General features: G+C 45.9%; 1 protein-coding gene across 2 annotated transcripts in view; it reads right to left on the reverse strand.

The window, feature by feature from the left end:
- Window positions 1-26: 26 nt before the first annotated feature.
- Window positions 27-25,254, reverse strand: part of NID2 (nidogen 2) — a 78,739-nt gene continuing 53,511 nt past the window's right edge. Inside the window, exons 9-21 of one of the 2 annotated variants that reach the window (XR_004348414.1) lie at window positions 21,212-21,355; window positions 20,381-20,509; window positions 19,294-19,437; window positions 12,518-12,637; window positions 11,456-11,686; window positions 7,552-7,773; window positions 6,766-6,935; window positions 4,417-4,546; window positions 3,839-4,010; window positions 2,864-3,021; window positions 1,591-1,714; window positions 1,005-1,118; window positions 27-720 (exon numbers count right to left, since the gene is read on the reverse strand). Coding sequence is in view for 1 of the 2 variants with exons in the window: in XM_032622349.1 (XP_032478240.1) it covers window positions 1,070-1,118; window positions 1,591-1,714; window positions 2,864-3,021; window positions 3,839-4,010; window positions 4,417-4,546; window positions 6,766-6,935; window positions 7,552-7,773; window positions 11,456-11,686; window positions 12,518-12,637; window positions 19,294-19,437; window positions 20,381-20,509; window positions 21,212-21,355 (1,793 nt within the window). In the remaining variant the exon portion in view is untranslated. Of the gene's footprint in view, window positions 721-1,003; window positions 1,119-1,590; window positions 1,715-2,863; window positions 3,022-3,838; window positions 4,011-4,416; window positions 4,547-6,765; window positions 6,936-7,551; window positions 7,774-11,455; window positions 11,687-12,517; window positions 12,638-19,293; window positions 19,438-20,380; window positions 20,510-21,211; window positions 21,356-25,254 lie in introns of those variants that run through there. The other variant, XM_032622349.1, reaches the window with a different exon arrangement.

A 25,254-nucleotide genomic window follows, 5' to 3' on the forward strand; every position in this document is an offset into this window, starting at 1 on the left:
TATAGACAATACAGATCCTTAGTAAGTCATAGGAAAACTTAAATATTTTATTGGAGTAATCTAGAAAATTTGAGAACTGTTACATCTTTAATATTTATATATAAATGTTAATTTCTGTGGGTAATTCTATAGAGGGACTTACAGGATCAGAAAAATACAACTGAAACATTGTAGCACCTTTTAATATAAATAGAAATGGCACTTATGCAGAGGTAAAAAAAAAAAAAAAATCTTATTCTAAGTTGGCTCTTTCCCATCAGTTCTGCATAGCCTTCTCTACGTCAAGGTTTATGATCTTTAGGACCATATTTTTATACTGATCACATGTACTTTAATTTCTTGGCCAGGAAGAATCTGTAGCAATAGTCCAGATTTAGGGTCTTAACGTGCTCTAATTGGTTTCTTAGTTCAATTAATTTGGCCTTTTAAATATGACAAATGTTTATTAAAAGTTGCTTTAATAAGCACATTAAAATTGTTACCTTTTTAACTTGAAATAACTTTTGTTTTTAAAAATACAGTAGTAAAGATTGAGGTATAAAACTTTTCACAAAATATACTTAGTCTTTTTGCACTGAAAATGTTCATATGTCCCAGAACTTCTAATGGCCGAATTGCTTTTTCACTTTCTTCACTTTTGTTCGCAGTAAATGTTCTTCAGGGTCCTGAATTCCGATTGTAAACTCCCAAGTCCTTTGTAATACCATATTAACTTTCTTCCTGTGGAGGGAGGGGGACAGCATGTGAGTATTTATGTCCAGTTTGCCACCGCAAGTCTTTTAAAGAGGAAATATCCTAATAGAACCTTTTTTTGTGTGTAGAAGTTAAGTTTAGGTAAGACTTAAGGTAGTAGAATGGTCACCCCTGTGTGTTGGCCATTAGCTTTTCTAGGTCATAGTGGCTCTCACCAGTGGCAGCAGCAGGCCAAGTGTGGGTCAGTTACCAGATCATCTCTTTCTCTACCTGGCTGATCCAAAGGGAGCCACCTGAGCATGTCCGTTTACCTGTTGGGCAGTAGGGGTAGACTGCAGTTATCCCGTAGAGATGAGATCGCTGCTCTGGGAGATACTCATCGGTAAACTGGCCACTGGTCTCTGTTTACTGATATAACACCATCCCTGGTAACAGAAAGGAAGAGTGAATTCATAGGATTTAAGGTTGGATAGAAAAAGCCAGTTGATCAGGAAGAGAAATCTCTGCCAGACTTCTAGAATACATTTTTAAAAGTCAATTTAAATCACATAACTAAGTAAGACACCTCAGGGTACCACTTAAAGGTAGTCTTTTATTCTCTGAAGATCAGATTCAGAGTAATGTGCTTCCTTCTTGGATAGTTTATTACCAAATAGCTCTGCCCTTTTTAAGCTGCATGTGAGCAATACCATTAAATTTCTGGGTGACGTAAAAGTATGCTTTTAAAAGCAGTAACACTTGAATGATGTTAATCTCTCTGCTAATGAAGAGAGAATGAAATGAAAACTTCAGCAGGAGGGCTTAATAACTAAAGTTGCTTACTAACATTTGGTACAAGCGGTGTGTCCTCCAAAACAGTTTGCCTTTTCAGGCTTGTCCAGAGTGTGTCAGGCTCACCTTCTCCAGTCGGTGTGGTAGAAGTGATCTGCATAGCTCACAATGCTGAAGGGGTAGTTGAGGTTGTTTTGAATAACACGCCGTCCAGTTCCATCAGGTAGTGTACACTCTAGTTTTTTAGTTCCTTTTAAAACATCAAAGAGGGAAAAGAGATCCTCTCATGCGATGGGGAAAAAAAAAAAAATCCTTTACCAAAAATAGTGGCAGGTAAATTCATTCTCAAAGGAAACAGAGGTAGAACTAGAATATTCTATCCCCATTGCAATAATACAAATTAAAAACTGTAAAATTTTCCTATTCTATTACCAGTCTTCAGTTTGTTTAAGAGTGTTATAGTTTTTAGTGGAATTTAAACTCTTAATCCTTTTTTGGAAGAAAGGATTGCATTTACAGAAATCTGGCTAAGTTTCTCCCAAAGTAGGACATTAGAGATGAAATTATATCAGTGTTAAAAAAAGTTTGTATTAGCTCTTAAATTGTTACAAACATAACATTTGGACAAATATTAACACTTGCCCTTTGTAAGCAATGTATAATAATAGCCAAGGCTGCCTTTTAACTAAAATCCTTAATTTTTTTTTTAAAGACTGTATTATTTTCTAGTTAGGAATTAAAAGTTCCATTTTTCAATGTAAATTTTTTAATAGCTAAACGAGGCAAGAATCTCCAAGTTTCACATTTCTCATGGAACCCTGATTTAAATTTCAAATACTTATTAAAAATATAAATGCAGTATAATGAACAGCATCTTTTCAGTTGTGCTAATAATGAAATCACACAACAGAAAGAGAGAACCTGGGAATAGGCAACCCAGATTTATTACTGAAGGCAGCCATCCTGCCACATTGCTTTGTCCTCAGCACAATAGCATACTGACTGTTAAAGTAACAGATATTTATAAATGTTGTAATACTGGCAAAAAGGAAAATAACTCCTGTTCATTTAAGCCTATCGATTCAACAATGGGTAATATTTATTTTTAACCTAAAAAGTGTGCCAAGTGCTCACGTGGAGGAAGGGCAAGCAGTACAAAAGTAGGTTGGACGTAGTACTAGCCCTCAAGCTTACCACCTGATTCAAACACATACATCCAGGACCTCAGGAAGTTCATCACAGGAGTCATCTAAAAGGAGTAGATCATTTGCTGTACTCTTATAAATGTAAGCCAGAAGTCCTAAACGGTGGGATTTGGTTTTACTGTAAAATCTGTTAGAGTGCTCACGCTTACTGAACATGGCAGTGTTCTGTATTTGCATTCCATGAGTAGCAGTACCTGCATCTGCCCAGCAGAGCAATTTGGAGAAGGGGTCAAAGGTTAAACCATTGGGTAATCCAATGTCTTTATTCACTAGAATTCTTCTATTTTCTCCATCTAAAGATGACGATTCAATTTTAGGAGCTTCTCGATTCCAATCTGTCCAGTACAGGTTGCTGTGGATAAATTAAATGGAGAAAGATAATCTTCCTCAATGTATAGAACCCAAATTTCAGAACCATCTTTGAGGCTTTTCACTAAGCATTTGAGTCAAAAACACTTGGCTGAAAATGAAAGCTGAAGGTTATCTTTACTGAATTGAAGGTTTCTCTGGAATTTCATTTGGTAGAAGCCCCATTAAATATGACAAGAGTTTCTCAAGGTATAGAAATCCTCCCCGATTCTAACAAGTCCTACTGAAACACGGACCAAGTTATATGTCCCAGTTGATGACCTTAGCAATTATCATAGACAGGAAACATTGTTCTTTTGACTGTTGCCACTGTGAAAATGAGGCCAGAGAAATAACATGCCTGGTCTGAGTTTTGCTTACTCAACCAGCTAATGCAGGTAACCTCACTGCAGGTTTAACACTGGGATTTCCTAATGTGTTGCTGGAGGAGACCGACTTCATTCCGGTTGAAGTGCTGTCTCAGGCTTGGCCTGATTGTCTGATCCAAAGTGCCCCCCCAGTCTCACTCACATACTCTGAATTCTCTGTGTATCACATCACAGGCTTAATAATTTCCTGTTATTCATTAGTTTACTGTCTTATTTCCTCCTAGTAGAACATAAACTCCATGAAAGGACAGACCTTATCTTTGCCTAAACAGTACCTGACACCTAGTAGATCCTCAGTGAATACTATTAACTTAATATATTTTGAACTTTTATGCCCATGTTCTGACCCTCCCCTGCAACTGTACTTAGAGCCCAAGGGCTTCAAATGAGGATCTACAGGTAACAGAGGAGAATTAGGGAAGCCCGGCTGACCCTCGGATTGGATCCACAGCGATGGCGCGGGGGTTCACCAGGTCCGTGTGGAAGAGGGCCCTGCGCTCAGAGCCGTCCAGCCTGGCCCTCTCTATCTTATCCAGGCCGCTGTCTGTCCAGTACATCGTTCTACGAAAGTGGTCGATGGCAAGTCCTTCGGGGCTTATCAGACCTGGAATAAAACAAAGGCAGGGCTGGAGCAACTGCAGCTATGAAAGGTGAACCTGAAGCAGAGAGCTCTGCTTACTATGTTTGAATAGTTGGGGGAAAAAATTCTTGAGAGTTTCTAAGTCAAAACACACAGAGTCAATAGAGGAACAGATCCTGCGTTAGTTTTTCTGCCACCTCTAGTACCCTCTAGCCTAACAAGACCTCCCAGCCTGATGGCACCAGGCATCCCCAGGGCTGGGGCCAGGCAGCATCAACTGTAGCCACACCTTGAATTCTTACTGCAAGCCCTTTCTATTCAGAGTCCTATCAGGAAGGTAGAGGGGAGACTTTGGCATAAAAGAGGCAAATAACTTGGACTTGGTAGAATGAAATGGAATGGGAATTGTCTTCTGGGTGAAGCTGCTGACCTGAGTTAATGATGGTCTCGGGCTCTGCTCCCGATTCCAGACGGGCGCGGCTAATTGTCCGTCCAGCAACGTCTGTCCAGTACACCATCCTCTCCCGGCAGTCGTAATCAATTCCCACGACTATGGAGCCCTTTGTGACCAAGACACCGAATTGGAAGAATTAGGATTCCTTGCATTTCACCCGACTTCATGCTCGGCTGCCTCACTCATGCATGGCTGTAGCGAACAACCCTGCATCACATGGTTTTATGGCAGCCAAGCACAGTGGTTAGATGTGTTGGTGATGGAGGCCAACTTCCCAGGGCAGAGCCAGGCTTGGCCACTTGCTAGCTGTGTGACTTTGGTACTGAACTTCTGTATGCCTTTGTCTCCTCATTTGCCAAATGAAGATAACAATACCTACTTCACATGGCTGCTATAAATGTTAATACCATAAGTGCTTATAAAGTATCCTAATCAGTAATTAATATACTGTAAGCTCTCAATAAGCACTATTACTATTGGTGGTAAAAACAGAAGTGATTTCATGAAAAGATTAGCCCCTTCAGTGATTACAGGACAAATGCTAGTCTCAGCGAAGTAAGTCTTTTAATATTTCACTGGACAAAAACTGACTCTTTCAAACGTTATCAGCACTTTTTCAAAAAGCCTTTCTAAAATTTGCCAATATATAACAAAATCTACCCTCCCCTCCCCTGTGAGATCTTTCTGCTATCTGAGGTGCAGTCACCCTTACCCCCATCTCTGCCTTTTACTCCAAGGCAATCATTTAGTTGTACTCTTGTGTAAAAGAAAGTATACAACTTGATGGGTTAAGGAACTGGGGAATGGTGGTCACCTGACCTCTGGCTAGGGAGCTCTCCCCTCCTTCCTTATTACTAAATAAATGATGCAGTCTTTTTTTAAATGCCGAGTCTGTGATATTCCTTTCCAAAACTCTGCACAGAAGTTGCTTCATTCAATTTCCAACCCAGAGTCCTGCTCTGAGAAGCCTGGCAGACGTGCAGAGCCAACATGCAGGGGCCACCCAGCTATCCCTGAGGTCATGCAAGCTCCCTGCTTGCCTAACAGCCTCCTGGGGCTGTCCTGAACTTAAGCCTCTGGGAGAGGAGTCAGTACAAGAGACTACAAGGCAGGATTAGGCTCCTGTGGAAAAGTGGGCAGTTTATATGGGAGGATCTGAAGGTCAAGTACAATTTTAAAATTTAAAGTCATCTGTCGAGGGCACGGGTGCATGGGCCTCCATTAACCCAGGGAATCATGGGATCCATTAACTCATGTAAATGATTTCAAGGTTTCTTGGAGGAAAAAGTCCCAGTTTAAGTAAGTTTCCACAAGATGTGCTTAGAACCCATATTCCATTTCTCTTTCAGTTCCACCACCATTACCAACAACAACCCTGCCCTCATCAGAGGCAAGTTCAGAAATGCAGTGAAGCCACCCACCTGACTTGGCTAGAATAGACGGTTAGCTTGAGGTGATGACAATTTTCTCTTTTAGAGAAACTTTACAAAACAGCAGCGAGTATTTGGAAACTCATACACAACTCACAGCTTGAAAACAAAAAACCCCACATTGTTCTCTGAACACCGGCTACTTCTAAACTTTTTTGGACCAGATAAGAGGTTATTCATTAACAGAAGTAAATGTAAACATGGACGCTGTATTATTCTTTCTCATAGATGAGCAAGTACCTGGAGCGTGAAGTTTAGAAATGGAATGAGGCGATTTTCCATTGTAAGTGTCAGTGCCCTTCTGGTGAACTCCCTTCTCTTTGCAACATTTTAGAGAAGAAATCCCTTCTCCAAAATGGAGTGCCTTGACCATAGGGAGGCTGCTGGCTCAGGAAGCAGCCAGCATCCCCTGGGGAAAGCCCTGTCCGTTCCTTTCCACAATCACCCACGCTCCCCAAAGTTTCATCTATGACGGAGTCAGAAAAGATAAGAGGCTGGTCGACAGAACCAAATGGGAGGGCAGAGGGCTGCAACGATGAGGCCATCATTAGTCGGCTTCCAGGATCTCTGCAGAGATGTCTGTGGCTTAAAGAGAATGCTGGGGACTTGGGTTTACCTTCTGTCACTTTCCCTTGGATCCCCACATGCCGCCTCAATACGCTGACAACTCTGAAATTCCCTTACCACATATCCGAGACCCCATGAGCCAACTGGAGAAAGCGGCCTTGGTCAGTCAGACGTGACTCCCAGCCACAGAGAGCCCCCTCCTCTTCTGTGTGTCAGGCTCCCGAAGACTGCAGCCCAGAAACCCTCCAGGATCCCCCTCCACCTCAGGCCTTGCCCAGATCTGGAAACCCGATGCAGACCCGCCCCCCGGGGGAGAAATCCACTTTACATGCAGCGACAGCAGGGTCTTGGCTGTGTCCTTCTGAAGCCTGGTACCATTGAGGGGCAAGTGGCCGATCTGCTGGCCCTGGGCATAGAGCAAGAAGGTGCCCACAGGTGGAGGGGTCACGTTGGGCCGGGGCGTGGGCCGGGCTGTGGGCGGAGCAAGCGTGGGTATACCTGCCGTGGGGAAGAGGAGGGTATGAGTAGCAGAGAGGGAAGGAAACGGGGTGGGTGGGGGGAGGGGAAGAAAAGTTACTTTCCCACATACCAGAGCCTCCAGAAACATCAAAAGTTTTCACCCTGACAGATGTGCTCCAGATGTTCCTTAAAAGAAATTCTAATTTCTAGGGGTTTTCCCCAAAGATCAATTATGTAAATCACTGCCAATTACTGGGGAGGAAGACAACAAAACATTCCCCTCAGAACAAAGGAGAAAGTTTTCTTTTTTTTTTTTTTTTTTTTTTAAGGGAAAAACTCCGGCGCCAGTGTTGTGTCAGCTTCTCTCTGGGGCCCCAGGGTGACACGTGTCCCCTTTCACCCTGGGCTCAGAGTAGGGGAAGGGAGGAGGAACTGCATATCGAATTTAGTTCCAGATGTTCTAATTACAGAAACTGTTAATGACAAAACCAAATGTTAAATCTGAATCGGGATCTGGGGCAGACCAGGTTTTAAATCAACACGGCTTATCAGCGACTTCTTCTGTTGGACCTGTTCACCCCTCATTCCCCCACCTTCACCTGTAGCTGGCAGCTTTCCTTCAGGGACACCTCAGATGCTGCCCCTGGGTGCTTACATGCAGGGGTGATGCCTGGCTGGGAGCGGGTGCCCGGCACCTCTCTGCCGTCCTGGTCCACACACCAGCAGAAGTCACTCTTCCCGTGGCACTGCAGGGGCATGAAGTAGCCCAGGTCATCGCACTGGGGCACGTACTGGTCGTCCCTTGGTGTGCCACCGTAGTGCTCCAGCAGGCTTTCCCTCCAGCGCTCACAGACGGTCCGGGGCCTCTGGGTGGGCTCTGAGCAGGTGGGGACAAAAAGCCTTTGATTGTGAACCAAGGACGGAATGTAGCACGTGGCTTAAGATCCCCACTCCTGGCCTCCTGGCCTTCTTCCTCCTTGTGTCCATTAACGACATCTCAGCCAAGCCCCTGGATGCTGGCCCCGAGTAGCAAAGTGCTCTAAGAAGTTCTCCACAGGAATCAGGAAAAGGGGTCGTCCTGATGCTCCTGTCTCCCTAGGCCAAAAGGATTGTCATCAAGGCCCAGCCACATCAGGAAAGAACAAGAGGAGGTAACATCTGGGGTGCAAGGCTCGCTCAGCCTGGGAAGGGGCGTCTGACAGTCCTTGGGGACTCAGGGCCTACCTGATGCTTAAAGCCAATATTTATTCTTTCTCGTTTCAAACTCCAGGACCTGCGTCTGAGAGGGCTGTCTTGACATTGGCCAGCGGCGTGTCTTAGTATTACTGAATGCCCTACTTACATGGCCTTGAGTATCTGTCCATTGGAAAACTATACTGAGTAAAAATAAAACCTACTGTAATTAGTATGTGTGAGCATAGGAGAGTTGGTGGCAAACAACTTGATACTGACTGTGAGACACTGCAGCTCTGTGAAGTCCTTTGGCTGCCCTGCTCTGGGCTTATCTCAAAGCTGAACCTTCTTCTGGAGGCTCCAGCTTCCCACCATGTTGCTCTGTCCCCTCCTTTCTCCAGCTTCCTTCCCCATCCTTCCCCCAGCCCCCCCATGCCCGTATCCCCCTTCCTCACCGCCATGCCTAAACTCCTGTTAGCTGCCCTTGCAGAGCAGTTTCTCTGCCTGCAATTTTTTCCCAGACTGCTTCCACAGGGCTGCCAAGGCTCTATCCAAAACATGGCGGTTCTCTGAGAGGACTGCTTCAGGCAGTTTAACTTGTACAGCCTCCTAAGATAGGATTACCTAAAGGAACTTAGGTAGAAGGTACTTCTTCATTAATTCCTGCAATTCATGCCTATGGTCTGTAGAATCATACAGCCAAGTACCTACTTATACCACCATGTGGATGTGTAACAGAGATCTCGGAGGAGAACAAAATCTGGGCTTTCCGCCATCAAAGCTGCTCTCCCCTAGACTTTTCCATGTCAGTAGACAGCACCTCCATTCTTTCCATTGCTCAGGCCCAGTCATCCCCGACTCCCTTCTCTCACTCTCCACGTCTGATATGTCAAAAAACGTCAGCTGTATATCTTCACATCTCACCACACCCACTCCTGTCATCTTATGCCAGGATTACTATGATAGCCTTCTTACTGGTTTCCCTGCTTCCATCATCTTTCCTGCCCACCCTCTCCACCACCCCACAGTAAACTCAACTGGCAGCCAGAAAGAGTCCCTTTAAAAAAACTCATTTCATGTCACTCCTTTGGTCAAAACCTCCAATGGCTTCAAAGAACAGTTGGAAACATTACATTTGGGCTCCAGCAGCTACACTTCCCCTAGGAAAGGATGGTGAATAAAATCTTCAGAGCTCAAACCCAATGAGCACAACTCCAGGACTCGCGACGTTTGTGGGAAACGGATGCCCTTCAGGCTGTCTCTATAGCTTATGACCCACAAGAAGCAAAGCTCTTTTTAAAACATCTTGGAGAAGGAGAGACTGACTTCCTCACCCAGATGTGTCTCAAAGGAACCAGAGAAGGAAATGCCACTTCCTCAGACACTCATCATCCATCACAAGGTGGGATTCCCTGGAGAAGTTCCCAGCACTGCCCCAGATCCACATAACAAACTCAGAGGATCGATTCTCAGGGGACCACCCAACGAGGCCCATCTCTTTGTTTGGAATGCGACACATAGCACAGTCAGCTTCTGGGAAAGGGGCACCTCACGTCACCTACACGTGGGCATCCCAATCATTCCTTATTATTTCAAGCTACTTCTTGATCCAACCATGGATTTATTTCTATTTCTGGTTGGCAGGGTTTTAAATATTTTTAAATTTTGGGCACAGAATGTTCTCTCTCCCTTCAAAGCTGACCCCATTATGCAGATGAGACTGGTCAGAAATGGCAGCCGAAGACAAACCAGCACCGAGAGAGAAGCTTGGCTGTGGGAAAGAGTCTGCACAAAGGAACATGTTCTTCTTTTAGTAATTAACTTTTCATTCTCTTGGCTCCCTTCTGGATCACTGTTCTTAACACATGCCTGTCTTAATAAATTTCATAGAATTCTGAACCATTCCCTTAAGGTGCCTCCCAACCATCTGATTTCTTCAAACCCCAGCTGGAGTTAGAACCAAGACCTTTAAAAGACTAGGCATGAGTGAAACAGAATTTCTCTGTATTCCTTTTTTGGGACCTGCAAATATTTTCCTAAAAATAGGGACAGAGAGGAACTAGGAGTGTCACTGTGGAAGCAAGGGTATATATACATCTAGATCAAGCATTAACACTTTCTACTTATATGAATCTTAGAACCACTAATGTCCTGGCCATCACAATTCATATTATTGAAAGGATCAAAACTTGTAGTAATTCTCCAGTTCTTACTCTCATACGTTAAAAGCCAAGACTAGTACTTATGGAACCCTTTTCAATAGTAAAAATGGATCTTTGGGGGCTTCCCTGGTGGCGCAGTGGTTGAGAGTCCACCTGCCTATGCAGGGGACACGGGTTCGTGCCCCGGACTGGGAAGATCCCACATGCCGTGGAGCGGCTGGGCCCGTGAGCCATGGCCGCTGAGCCTGCGCGTCTGAAGCCTGTGCTCTGCAACGGGAGAGGCCGCAACGGTGAGAGGCCGGCGTACCACAAAAAAAAAAAAAAAAAAAAAAAAAAGGATCTTTGAATAGCAAGCTCATGAGTATGTATAGGAATTATTTTGGCTAAAATGATATCAAACCAATTCTATGTTCTTCATAATAAAGTTCTTCTGTATTAAAAGAAAGAGTTCTTCCCGTCTTTGAACAACTCAGTGAGGCGTAGAAACCTGCCTTGGCAACCTGCAGTTGGCATGAACTGTGAGCGCTTGGGAACCACACCTCACACAGGTGGGGGGTGCTCAGACGGTAACAGACAGGTTCATGCGCTGCATCTCAGATCACGCAGGCTAACAAAACGGGTTCCTGCATCTCTTCTAAAGGTGACAGGAGCAAGAGCGATTCCCCATCGACATGCGAGCCTGGCTAGAGAGGGCTGGGGTTACTTGCTTAGAGCAAACTAGCCGCATCCACCTACACGTGTCATACTTATTTTTCCCACTGATACTAAAACAGCCTTCAGACTGTTTCCTGCACTCCAGAAGTCAGAGTTAAGTGATACAAAGTTACACGGGAAGGCAGTTTGTTTCCCTTTTGGACAAGAGGCTGGTCTGGCGAGGTCATCAAGCTCTAAGATCTCCCTAAGCTGCAGTAACAGATTTGGGCAGTGACCTCAGCCTGACCTCCACACTCAGTTTCAACTTCTAGTCTTGTACTTGTCTACGAGGCTGGAGTCCAGCATGCATGTCACGCATGGGTCTGTGTGTCCCTGGTAAGATGAACGTGCACGTAGGTGTGTGCCCACCATTCAAGTGTTCCTAGGAGGAAGGAGGCTGTGCAAGGATGATGATCAGCCCTGAGTCTGCGTGGTCTGGGCAGGGGCTATAATCTATCCCACAGTAAGCAGCGTTCTGCTGCCCTGCCCCAGGCCTGTGCTGGGACCAGGTGTCTTTCCGGACTGGCTTACCTCGTGGTCCGCAGCGAGGCGGGACGGAGCCGGGTGGGGTCCGGGTTCCAGGGACTTCCTGACCATCGGGGTCCACGCACCAGCAGAAGCCAGTGCTGCCGTGACACTGCAGTGGCAGGAAGTGGCCCTGCTCATCGCACTGCGGGATGTGGAGCTGGGCAACAGGATGAGTGCGCTGGGCCTGGGCATCGCGCTGCTGGCGCTCACAGGGTCTCAGTCCAGAGGTGGGGTCTTCCGGGACCAGAGCAGAGGAGATACAAAGGAGGAGTAAAAGGCATTGCAACCCATCCACTTTTACCAGCCAGCCTCAAAGTCTCCTGAGGGTTTCTTTTTTTCTATAACTGGAAGACAGGATAACATGGGAAAAATAGCAAGGCGCCGGAATTTTGGAGTCCTGGGTTCTTATTTTAGCTCTGCCACTATCGACCTAATTTCTCCCTAATTCCCGCAGTTTACCCTATAAGTCCTGGCTGATGATACAGTGAAACAGGCCTCTCCCCTCAGCCCTCAGGGTCCTATTGCTATTTGGGTAAAATGAAGAGCAACCCATGACTTCTGTCCAAACATCCCAAGAGACTCCAGAGAAAACAATTAAAACTGTGTTCATCCCCTGAGGTCCAGAGCTGAAGTCTGAGAAACTCCAGGTCAAGGGCAGTTGCTAGACTGCACCGTTTTGGCCAAGTTCTACTAGAACAGTCACCATGGGGGCTAACTCCCCGCTCACTACTGCATGTGCCTCCTGGCCCGTCAGCTCGATCTCAAGGCTTCATCTAAATTGTGCACTTATCAAAGCAAAGCAGATCACCAAGAGAGTTAACCAGAACTGCTACTAGGTAGGACCATGGATGGGTCATACGTCGGGCCTCCCAGAATGCTAATAACCAGTGAACTATCAGTAAACTAGGCAGCCAGAAATAATGCAGGAAAAAATCCAGAGCCTGGAAGATCCACCAACTCAGGCCTCAGACCCGGATAAGTCAAGAGTGGGCTGAGGTGCTGTAGAAAAACAGCATTGAAGGATCTGGGAGTTTTCTGTGCCTGATCTGGCCCCCCAGACCTTACCAGGTGTGCACTGAAATCCATCCCCATGATATCCGGGTTGGCAACGGCAGGAGAAGGAGCCAGGAGTGTTGAAGCAGGTGGCCGAGGGGTGACATCTCTTTTCCGAGCATTCGTCAACATCTGCAGTGGTCAGGGAGGGAGAGAGAGAGGGGGAGGGGGGGGAGGGAGGGAGGGAAGGAAGGAAGGAGCACGACTTCACTGCACACAATCTATGCCACCACATGGCTTTAGTGCACGCGGATCAACCATGAGGGCTCCACTTCAGAAGACCTTGGGCGTGAGCAGAAACACGTCGGCACCTTAAAGACAAGCTTAACTGTCCAAAGTCGAGGGACACGTTCAGTGTAGAAATCAAACATATACTTCCCAGAGAAATACATCCTGGCACTTTTCATCTACAGTGAATTCCAGGAAGTTTCTACCTTTGAACTAGGTCCATAAACCATTCATTCCCTTCCATTGTATTCCATATAATAAATATACGTAACAATAGTTTTTTTGTTTTTCCTTTCCTTATTGGCACCATCTCCCTTTAGCACTGATTTACAGATGCAAAGAGCCCATTGAGGCTCCAAATACTTCTTCAACTAAGTAAGAAGCCCATTCAGTCTTACATAGTCAGAGAGTCCTACTACCTAGAACGCCCAATTAATCAGAAATTTTCTTTACTTTCCACCTTTAGAAGAAATAGAAAAGTATAAGAAAAATATTATCAGAGATTTTGAAACAACACACAGAAAAGAAAATCTAAATTTGTCTGGCTTATCAGTACAAACAATTCAGGTCCCAACATTCTCCATATGGTACCATGAGGATTAATTCTCACATTTCTCAAAACTGCAACATCCTGAAACTTCAAACAAAGGCTGACTTACATTCCTTTTATTTACTGAAATCAGCACAGGCTGACAATAGCAAGACACCACCCCCGCTCCACCCTGCTGCCAAAAAATAAATAAATAAAAGTCTGAAAATATAACTGTTGAAACCAATGGCCAGTGGTAGAGATAAGCCATCTTCAGAGACAGGAAGTCTTCCTGAGTAAAAGAAGGATAAAGGGTGTAGATCTGATCAACGCTCAACTGAAAATAAAACAGAGTAGTCGCATCTATGTTTTTAAAATGTGTGAACAGGGAAAAATGTGGGACGGGGTGATCGGTGTAAAACCTAGAGAAGAGGAGTCCCAGAAGCAGAGAACTGCATCAGTTCTGTACAGCTCATGCACAGACACATTGTACCCTGGAAGCCAGAGACTTACAGCCCTGAATGTGACGTCAGTCAGACATGGCTCCTCGCCCAGCCTCCGGGACCCACGTGAAATCTCTCCTAGGGTGATCCGTGCCACCCTTGCTGTGACCATGCTTTCACTGAGCCACCTTCTCATGACTAAGGGCCTTTCCCAGGTACCAGTAAGTGGATGTGCTGGATACACAACACAGGCGTTCTGTTCAGGGGAGAGGAATCTCTGACATCGTAATTAGCAATGTAATTACTTATACTGCTTATTCTCAGGCTCAGGGAGTTTACTGCACGTAAATTAGTTTACTCTGAAGTCCAAAACCCCTGAATGCCCGACACAACCAAGTTTAATGCCACCCAGAGAGGCTCTGCCTAGATGAGCAGTGGGCCTGTCTAGTCACCTTCCTTTCACTGACAAAGGCTGGAAAGTGGTTATAAATTCATTTGCAAGGTTAGAATCAAACAAGGTTTGCTGGTTAGCTCCTCAGTTAACCGAAAATAAACCAAATAAAAATAATTACAACAACAAAAAGCTTATCTCCAATCCAATCATCATGGATTCTATAGTGTCCTATTTAATTATCGTTGAGGTTGGCCCTCTGTCTCTTCAGAAGGACAACTCAAATGCCCAGTTGGATGAAGCTGGTGCCCATCCAGATCCTTGGGACTGGAAGATGCTATAAAACCAAAGCTGTAAAAAGTAACGTGGAGCCAAATGCAGGAATTTAAAGCTATTCATACTGCATATGCTAGAAGTACTTCTCTTGGTAACAGGAACCCCAGGCAATGGCAGGAAGCAGGAATTCCTGAGATACGGGGCCTATTTCCAGAAACCACGGATCAGTGGCTTGTGATTATTTTTGAACTAAGAGAAAGAGGACTCCCCCAGAGGTACCGAGTTATGTTCTTAAAGACTATGGCCTAGGGATTCTGACCAGACCCGAAAGAGCAGCCATCCTCCCACAGATACCAAAGTCATGGGGAGACAATAACGGATGAACCACCAACAGGGAGAAGGTCTCTGAAGAGACTGAAAGCATCACAAGTGAATAACAGCTGTCCCCCAAAGCTGGAGAAGTTGAAGACTCCCTGAAGCACAGTGCCCAACACCTCTTTGGAGAACCTTGCACCGTTGACAGGAAACTGGAGCCTCGCCAGCTACTCCGGGGCCTGGGTACGGAGCAGGTTACACCCCTCCTTAGGAGCGCCAATCCTGAGGAATGTGTGGGGGAAACCCGAGCTTTTGTGTAAAGGAGAAGTCTTCCCAGTTTCACAGGCGGTCAGGTGTCGAGAGAAAGCGCAGAGAGACTTTTGACCCCTTGGCAAGGGAGGAGCTTCCTGTTACGCCACTGGGGATGGGGGCGTTGCTTAACCTTCACTGTTGGGGTCTTCAAGGACTGGTAGAACACTGAGGTCAATGCAGCGAGGTTCAAGGCAGAGTAGAGCCCCTTACCAGTCAGATAACGCAAGATGGCTTATTCTCAGTATAATTCTCCATTCTGTCCTCCACCAAGCTGCTAAGAAAACCTGTTTGGAAACTGTATTAAAAATTCTCTATTTTGAGTTCATGCTTTGGTGCTTCAACATTCTTCTCCCTGCCTTACTCCTGAGCCCACACCCAAAAGCAGCTGAAATCCCTTCAAAACAAACCCAACCCCTGGACTCGAGCTCCCCCCTTTCTACCTCCCCTGCTTTGCTTTTGAACCACCCAGTGAAATTTCCTGGCGCCAACTCAAATCGACCCGCCTCCAGACCCCAACAAAGGCTTCGGCCCATGAGTTCTTGTTTCCCACCTACTCGGTCAAGAACCCTGCTGCTGGCTGTGCCCTTTGGATCCTGTGTGGCATGCAGTGACCCGCTCTCTGGGACCTGTGAGTATAATCAGCTTCTTCTCTGCTTCTGCTGTGGCCACGCCAACTTTACTATACCTTATCCAGCATCTACATGCTTCCAATAGAAACCACGAGAGAGGACAGTGTAAGTACCTCTCCTCACAGCCCTTCTCTGGGTAATGGGCCATCTGTAACCCAGTACCTCAACTCACACGTGAGGAAAGGTCCCAGCTCAAAACACTCTGCTTTTCCACCCGGCAGGATCATCAAGACCTACAGGGACAAACATGCCTGAGAAATATCCAGCTCACACCAATGCAGGGCTGAGATCAATCTCCATTGAGGGGAGCTGGAAAGATTTCATTCTAGTTGCACAAAAGTAATTCCTCTTAGTGACTCAGACTAGGTCGAGAACCCAAAGCCAAGTGCAGCCTCCCCGGGGAACCTGGTTTTTAACAAACTGGCTGGAGAAAAACCCACACACCCTTTTAATGCTAGTTTGATGGAGTGAAAACAAATGTGTGTTTCAAGTGTGCACACCTTCCACAAAATAGAGGCTTCATCTCTATTTTTCTCTTTTTTCTCTATCGCTATGGTCACTGGGACACATGCACCCTGTGACATGCCTTTAAAAATGCACACACACACACGTTTATATACTTATCCTGCAAGCCTCCTTCATGATTAGCCCAGCCTGATTTATGCACAGCACAGGTATTTAGGAAAATGACTATTCATTCTCTACCACCCCACAGTCTGGAAGCTTGGACGGCAACCACAGGGTAACTATGGCAGGCAGCCTCTCAGATGGTCCCCAAAGATCCCTTCCTCCCGATATTCAGTGTCTTATGTAATCCCCTTCCTTTGAGTAACTTGCTTCCAACCAAGACACTAAAGCAGTGTTGAGGGGATGTCATTTTTGTGATCACTGCCAACCTGCCGGCAGACCCCCTGCTGAAGGCTTTGATGAAGGAAGCTACTTTGTAGGAGAGGTCCGCGTGGCAAGAAGCTGAAGGTCACCTCCAGGCAACAGCCGGCAGGGACCCGAGGCTCTCAGTCCGATAGTCCTTGGGGAACTGAATCCTGCCAATAACCACGTAAGGCTCTTTCCCCACCTGGGCCTTCAGATGAGGCCCCAGGTCTGGCAGAGACCCCCTGACTAGACCCTATAGAGCATAATAATGTGTATTGTTTTAAGCTGCTATGTTTTGGGGTGGGGGGGTTGGCTATGCAGCAGTAGATCACTAACACACTAGGGAAGCAATGGATGGGCTTGGCCAATTTTAAGTTTGTGGGTTCCAGAGAGAATCTCAAAAATAGAGAACCAGAGATAAAACAGGGACAACTGAACATGGCAGAAATCAGCAAGAAGACAGCAATAACAAAGAATGACAACCCTATAAAACTCCCAGCATGGAAAAGTAGCTAATTTCAGGATCCTAATATGACCCCAAAATGTAACCCGAGTCCTACAGGACAGGCAGAAGTTAAAAGAAGGGAGAGAGAATGATTCTAGAAGGGGTTAGGACAAGAAGCAGCTCACCTACATTAACATTCTGATTTTAACAGTCATCACATCTAAGTTGCAATAATCTCAACTTCTTTGTTTTAAACCAAAGACCTAAGGAATGAAATACTTTCAAAACACCATCTCGGCTGGCCTGAGCAGCCAGACGTTTAAACATGAAATTCTACTGACAAGATTTTTTCCTTTGTGCATTCTCGTTTCTGAGAGCCAGTACTGTGTTAAATCGAAATGAAGGATGAGTCCCACGAGGTGGAAAGAGCAGTATTGCCACTGCGGGACTTAGCAAAAACATGAGAAGTTTATGTGCGTCACCTGACACCCCTCCCTCCAGACCTAGAGGGTACCTCTGTCTGTACAAAGTATCTATTACACATGGAGCTCTCTGGCCGGTCAACTGGGACAAGCATCTGTGACTTACAAATCTACCTCATCCTAACTTGAAATGCACCTGAACTCTGTCTAAACCTGGGGGTGGGACTTCCCTGGTGGCTCAGTGGTTAAGAATCCGCCTGCCAATGCAAGGGACACGGGTTTGATCCCTGGTCCGGGAAGATCCCACACGCCATGAAGCAGCTAAGCCCGTGTGCCACAACTACTGAGCCTGCGCTCTAGAGCCCGTGAGCCACAGATGCTGAGCTTGTGTGCCACAGCTACTGAAGCCTGCGCGCCTAGAGCCCGTGCTCCGCAACGAGAAGCCACCACAATGAGAAGCCCGCGCACCGTAACGAAGAGTAGCCCCCACTCGCCACAACTACAGAAAGCCCGTGTGCAGCAATGAAGACCCAATGCAACCAAAAATAAATAAAATTGATTCTTTAAAATTTAATAAGAAATAAATAAACCTGAGGGTGTTTTTAGGGAGAAAAAAAAAAACTCAGGGTTGAACTGAGCCACAGCTTTGGGTCATTTCAATATAAACTATGTTTTCAAAAGTCAACCATACAGCTAAGCTTCTGTATGGCAGAAGTGGAAACATTAAAGAGCCAGGTTCAGACAATTCCGAAAAACCCCACATCTGGAAAGGAGTAGAGGGGCTGTGCTGCTCTGACATGTCTATTCTGTCAATAACGTATGGCTTCAGGCTGCTGGTCCACTCAGCCTGTCCTGCTGAAACCAAAGGGAAAAGGAAGGAGGAGGAGAATCAAACAGCTAGTGAGGAGGTCAGGGCCAAGCTATTCGATCAGTTAAGAAGCTCCCAGGAGTGACAAGGCTGTTCTTAGCAAATCAGCTCAGTGCGCCCAGGTATATGGGGACAGAGGCAAGAAGCAATTTGATGAGAGAGGGAAAGCCTGCATTTTAGGCTTATATTCCTAAAATCAACCCTTTTCCCACCATCCTCTCATTCCCAGTGTCTCATTTAACCATTATTTGTGTGCATTACTGACTGATGTTTTGAAGATCTTTAGTGATTATGTAGATTTACTGAATGATCTCTATATTAAGGTACTACTAATCCCAGTTTCATGAACATTTATAATCAGTGTTATGCCTAGTTTTTCAGTAGCAACCTCACACATTTCTAAGTTAAATTTGAACAGTTAGTCCTGCTTTCTGGTTTAGTGATTTTATAAAGTTCAGTATGAAGTCCTAAAGATAGTTAGATTTCTGGGAGAAAAGCTTTGAGTACTTAGGTATGCATTAATATCCTTTTATATCTATGGATTTATTTCTTCTCTCTCTCTCTCCTTCTCCCCTTCCAGAGAGAGAGAAGAAAGGGAATAAATTCCACAGAAAGAACTGTATGTATGTTTAGAGATTGCTTAAATTACCACTTCACGCAGGGGAACAGCAACTAAAAATTAAGCAGGACTGGAAGTGCTGAAGTAAGCCATTAGCCAGAGAGATTGAAGGATTGAGACTTCCTCCCAGGAGGATATATGCCTTTCCCCACATCCCTCCTGGCTTCACTAGCTCCAGGGAACAGAAGGCTACAAGCTGGCAGGGTCTCCCCACTGCTCCAGGCACGGCTCTTCCAAGGACCACCATACATGCTCAACAATCTGGTCCCAGGGCAATCACCCTCGGCCTCTCTTTCTGACTCAAAGGACACCTTTTCTTTCTCTTTCGGCAGTTCCACAGCAGTGTGAGTCAAAGGAAGGGAGAGGCTTCTGAGAGGCCCTGGGGATGTGCATCCAAAGCAACGTTCAGGGTCGCTGAGGCCGCCCACAGTTACTCACCGGTGCACTGGTGCCCGTCGCCGGCATAACCAGGCAGGCAGGCGCAGCTGAACGAGCTGCCTCCGTGGTGAATGCACTGGGCCTGGCTGGCGGGAGCACAGTTGTGACGGCCATCCTCACAGGGGTTGGGAGGTGGGGCGATCACTGAAAAGAGAAGAAGGCAAGGATGTCCAAGAGCCCAGGCCTGCGAATGGGTGAACCCTGCACACCAACAGCATCGGGACATCTGGGGGCTTATAAGGAATGCAGGTTCTCAGGCCCCAGAGCAGAGCCAGTGAATCAGAATAGGAATTTTAACAAAATCCCTAGATGGTTTGTATGCACATTAAAATTTGAGAAGTGCTGATCATGGTTTGTGGCTATAACACTAGGCATGAAGATCAGTCATCAAAAACTGTCCTTGATTAAAGTTTATAACTCCCCAGAGCACTGCTGCTTTGCATGCCTGCATACGTACGTACGTACGTACGTACACACACACACACACACACACACAGAGTCTCTGTGATTGCTACTTTTTCATCTCACTGGATTAAAAAGTGGGTTGTCTCTAATATCATCTAGCTCTAACAGTGGGATGAATTTGGAATTCTAGTTCTTTTGGATCCACTCTTTGGTCAAGTATTTTTCTGGAATTCTAGAAAGGCTATATTTATTACAGACGGAGCTCTTTGACCAGTCAAGTGAGACAGGCCTCTATGAATTACAAATCCATTTCATTCTAATTTGAGAAACATTTGACCTCTATCTAGACCTGTTGGTATTAGAGAAGTTCATAGTCTTGTTACATGATTGGGCCAAACATCAAGATACACAGCAGTCTCGACAGAGGTGAACATCCTTCCATAACTTACACCAAAAATATCTATTTAGAGAAAAACAACAACAAAAACACCCAAACAAAAACAAAACCCCAACAAACAGGGTGGAACTGAGCCATAGCTTTGGGTTATTTCCATGTAAATTGTCTGTTTTCTAAAAAACCATCCAACAGAACTTCTGTATAACAGAAGTGGAAACAGTAATGAGTCCAAGAGCAAGGTTCAGCATGATTTTGGCCAAAAAGAGGCACAGTTTTGGCACTCACAGACGCAGGTGTGCCGGTCGTCTGCAAACTCATAACCACTCCGGCACTCACACCTGTAGCTTCCCAGCAAGTTGACACACACAGAGTTGGGGCCACAGCGATGGAAGCCAGTTGCACATTCATTTACATCTAAGAAGGAAATAAGAACAGAAAAAGCTGCTTAAACCAGAGTCCCCACAAGTGGAAGGTCTGCAAACTCAATGTGCGCTCACCCCTAAGAGGTTTCAATGAGACCAACAGTCGGTAGACTCAACAGGGGTTGAAATGTAGGCTAAGCAACAGATGTGGATGCATGTTGCAGATCGTCATGAAAATAAATATTTATTTCAAGTCATTCAAGTATGAGCCCCAGGGAGATATGTTTTGAACAAATATTCTGAGAATTCTTTAAACATTTAAACAATTCTGAACATCTAGAAGAGAAACACACAAAGTAACGATTTTTCTTTTAAAATGTAAAGAAATTTCCACTACTGCTTTTGAGATACAGTAAGTGAAAGAAATAGGTGAATGTCTGAAATCTGAAGGTAACCAGAAAATGTACTCTTGAATGAATGTAAAAAATACTCGATTCCGTCTTAAAATGACAACATTTGAGAATGTAAAACATCCAGGCATTATAATAGCCATTTTCAGAGTCCCAGCCCAAAATACCCACCTCCAAACTACCCTCTTAAACCTAACCAGAATATGCTTAGTTTTTAAATAGCTGTATTTAGATGAATAGCTGCTAAACTCATTGATCCATGGAGATGACAAAGCAGACACTTGTCTTCTACGGACATAATGTTGAAGGACTCCGTGAGGGAACACAGAGCATTCGGCTCTTACCCACGCAACTCCGTCCATCTCCCTGGTACCCAGATGCACACTCGCAGGTGTAGTCTACACCTGTCGCCGGATGGCACTGAGCCGTGGTGGCGCATGTGTGACTCCCATCATAGCAAGGATTCACTGGGGTGGGATCTGAGTCCCCTGCATGGGTAGAGAGAAAATAAAAAAACAAAAGCACAATCTGGCTGTCATAAAGAGAACGGCACAGAAGAAAGAAGATCGGCAAGTCCTTGGAACTGGCTGTGGACCTGTCTGTCTGGGGCCCGCCTGGCGACCTTACTAAATTATTAATATCCGAAGCGAGGGTGGATCACCTGCGTCGCAGTTTTCGGTTCCAGAATGGCTTCCCCTCGCCTACTCTGCAGACAACTAACCTTTTCTTGTTTACAGCAGGTTTGTGTCAAGGAACTAAAATATCCAACACATGGCGTCCTTTTATTTAAAAGTGCTTTCATTCTATCTTCTCAGGATAATTCTGTGAGGCAGGCTGTCATTCCTTTTATTGGTACTTTTCACCGATAAGGAAAATAAGCGAGAGACATTGGAAAAATTGCCCAAGCTCACAACGCCAGGAAGTGGTACATCGAGGACTTATACCCAAAATTTCTGCCTCCTAATTGCGCAGTCTCTAACTAAGTGCACTATTCCATGGGTCAAAATTCAATTAATGAGAAAATCTTGCTTTTTAAAAAAAATTTAGGGGCTTCCCTGGTGGCGCAGTGGTTGAGAGTCCGCCTGCCGATGCAGGGAACACGGGTTCGTGCCCCGGTCTGGGAGGATCCCACATGCCGCGGAGCGGCTGGGCCCGTGAGCCATGGCCGCTGAGCCTGCGCGTCCGGAGCCTGTCCTCCGCAACGGGAGAGGCCACAACAGTGAGAGGCCCGCGTAACGCATAAAAAAAAAAAAAAAAAAAAAAAAAAAAAAAAAAAAAAAAATTTATAAGACCAAATAAATAGGAATGGCTTTCACAGTAGTTACTCTTTAGGATTAACCTTGCCATGACTCCATCCATCCACTGGGTAGTGATGACTGTTAACATCTGAAATCTTCCCTAAAGACCTTTACTTCTAGATCGAGTGTAACAGTAATGTGTATTAAGCACTTATGTGCCTAGCACTGTTCTAAACCCATACATATACCATTCCATTAAATACTCATGTCTATAACGTGAGGAAGGTATCGTCATCATCTTCATTTTACCGCGGCACAGAGAGGTCAAGTAACCTGCCCAAGGTCACACAGCCAGAAGAGGTGGATGCATCAAAAAGCTGGGCAGTCTGGCTGCAGAGCCCACCCATGCTTTCCATCATTTTGCTACAACTACCACCAAAGGAACTTCATAAAGTCATCTAATCGAAGCCAAGAGCACAGAGATGGTGGCGCTGGAGACAGCCCCAGTTGCCCAGACTGGATGAATCCGTTAACTTTGGGCACTTCCATTTACTTCTCCGATTCCTCAGGTGTAAAATGAGAATAAAAATAATGCTTATATCTGCTAGAACTGCTGAAGAAAATAAAGAAAACCCAACTCAATGTATGTGAAAGGAAACTCCGCCACAGGCCAGCCCACACAGCCCCCAGTGACTGCGTTCCTTCTTCCTCACCAGTCAGGCAGAGTTCATTCTCGCTTGAAGTTTTAGCTTCGTCTCAGTCCTGAGAATTAATTCTGACCTTAGATTCAAAAGATTGCATGAGCCTCACCCAAACCTCCCAGGCTCTACCTCAAGCCATCCCTGCTCCTAATGGGGCTCCATCTAAGTCATGACAACTAGACTTCTGTCCCCGGGTTTCTGTCTCGACAGCCAGCTTGGCGCACAAGTCTACCTTGCCCTCCACAGCTGTCTCACTGCCCTAGAAACCAGCAGCTTGGCATCCCTAGACTTTGGCAGTACCACCTCCTCCTGGACTCCCTTTGCTTTCACTCTAGCTCACACATATCTGCCCACCCCCTGACCTCATGCGGGTGGGCCTCAACCACATAATTCCCAGTCTAGATCCAAGTGCTTGCTGCTGTCGCCTACCTCACAGATGGACTTCCCTCTAGTCCTTAGGATGCCTGGCCACTTCCCCAGCGCTAGCCCACCGCCCACGTTACGACTCTTCCAGTTTCCTCTATGGGTCTGCTGTGAATGGGGATGCCTTGGCCGAGTCCCTGATGGGACGCCTTCACTTTCTGGTAAACTCCCATCATCGCTTTATAAGAAACACCATGTGTGGTCCCGCGGCGGAATATTCTCCTATCATTGATTCCCACATTATGGCCTGAAAATAAGGAGGGCCATGGGTTTACCCTCAGTTCACCTCAGTGACATTGGCTGGAGTAACGGAATCTTTGCAAGTAAACAGGACCAACAGTGGCTCTAGCATTTTTAAACCTGAGGAGCTGAAGTACGCCAGCAGAGGCCTCGCTCCCCAAATCACACAGACATCCATGGACGTCCCTCATCCCTCCCCTCTGGTTCTCTTGCCAGACAGGCCCGGGAGCACAGCACTGGGGTTGACTTGATCGTATTGCCCAAGGTCCTGAGTCAGTCCCCTGAGTGTTGCAGTTGAGAAAGACAGGGTTGCATCCTCACTGAAGGCCCCACGTGAGACAAGAACCTGATTGCCCCCCATTATTCTCTCTCCATTTTAGGAGAAGGTTTTGTACCAATTCCTGACGTACCCACTCAAAGGAGGAAGTGAGCTTTGAAATGTTTTCGTTTACAAACACTAGTGGCTTAGCCCTCATGTTCAGTACTTTGCAGTATCAAAACTTCACCGTGGCACACTCCAGCAGACATTAGTGAGTATACGTAATGTCAGGAGTTTACCACCCAGTGAGACACTAAAAGAAAAAACATGCAGCACAAAAGTCGATTGGCAAACTTGGACAGGACACACTAGCGTACCTGAAATTGAGGAGAAAGTGTGCATAATTACATCATGCTGACTTAAAATAGACTTCACTGACAGCACGGCCACATCGTTTGCTGAGCCCAGCGCAAAACAAAAATGTGGGACTCTGTTCAAAAATTATTAAGTTTCAAGATGGTGACAGCACAGCTTTAAACCAAGTGTCAACCCTTTCTGAGCCTGAGGCCCTGTGCTCAGAATTTGGTTTCCAAACACACTATATTCAAAACCCATTTCTAAAAATGTTTGGTTATCCATTCTCTATGGCTAGTTAGCTTTTCTCCTATTATAGTAAATAAAGAAGAGCTGTATCCTTCTCAAGACATTTTCTATTTCACCCTTACCCTCCTGAACAGCTTGACTCTCTGACAGAGGATCTGGAACTAATTTAATCAAGAGGGGAAGAGTGGTTTTCCTTAAAGGAGCAGTCCGTTCAGCTTCAATGCATGGCCCTCCGCCCAAAGGCTCCTCAGCTGGAGAGCTGAGCGGGATTGCAAAGGCAGGAAGCGTTCCTGGATCCTGCCCTGTGAACCCACCAATACCAGCCAAGCCGCACGGGAAGCTCAAACTCTCGGGGAGGGCAGGGGGCTGACTGGAGGGTTGTGGAGGTTCTGGACACTCCTTCTAGAACCCGAGACGCTGAACCCGGAGCTCCCATGTCAGGTGGGGCAGCTGTGTTGTTTCGTGCGCATGCCAGCCAGATAAACGCTCCCTCCAGAAAAAGGCAAAGGCTCTTGAGACGATACTGCCATGCACTGCGAGGGGAAAGAAAAAAAAGGTGGTGTTTTGTTTTCCTTTTAATAAATTTTCTTCTTTCTTCCCCATTTTTCTCCTATTCGGGTAGAACGAACAGTATTGCTGTTTTCTGTAGGGGTGGATGAGCAGGGTTAAAACCCAAAGGGTAAATCCCCACGTTCCTTCTTTTAAAGTTTGGTCTATATTACGAGGCAGTTGCGGGGTCTGTGGAGTCGACGTGGAGCCGCAGTGCCGTGAGGGGGAAACAGTGGGCTCTGGAGCTGGCGTTGGGTTCGAGTCCCAGCTCAACACTTCTAGCTGTGACCAGGCAGATGACTTCATGTCTACACCGAAGTCTCTGTAAAATGAGTAATAATTCCCTTACTGGGTAGGGCTGTGGTGGGGATTAA

Source organism: Phocoena sinus, chromosome 2, assembly GCF_008692025.1.
Source record: "Phocoena sinus isolate mPhoSin1 chromosome 2, mPhoSin1.pri, whole genome shotgun sequence".
In the NCBI taxonomy this organism is placed as follows: Eukaryota; Metazoa; Chordata; class Mammalia; order Artiodactyla; family Phocoenidae; genus Phocoena; species Phocoena sinus.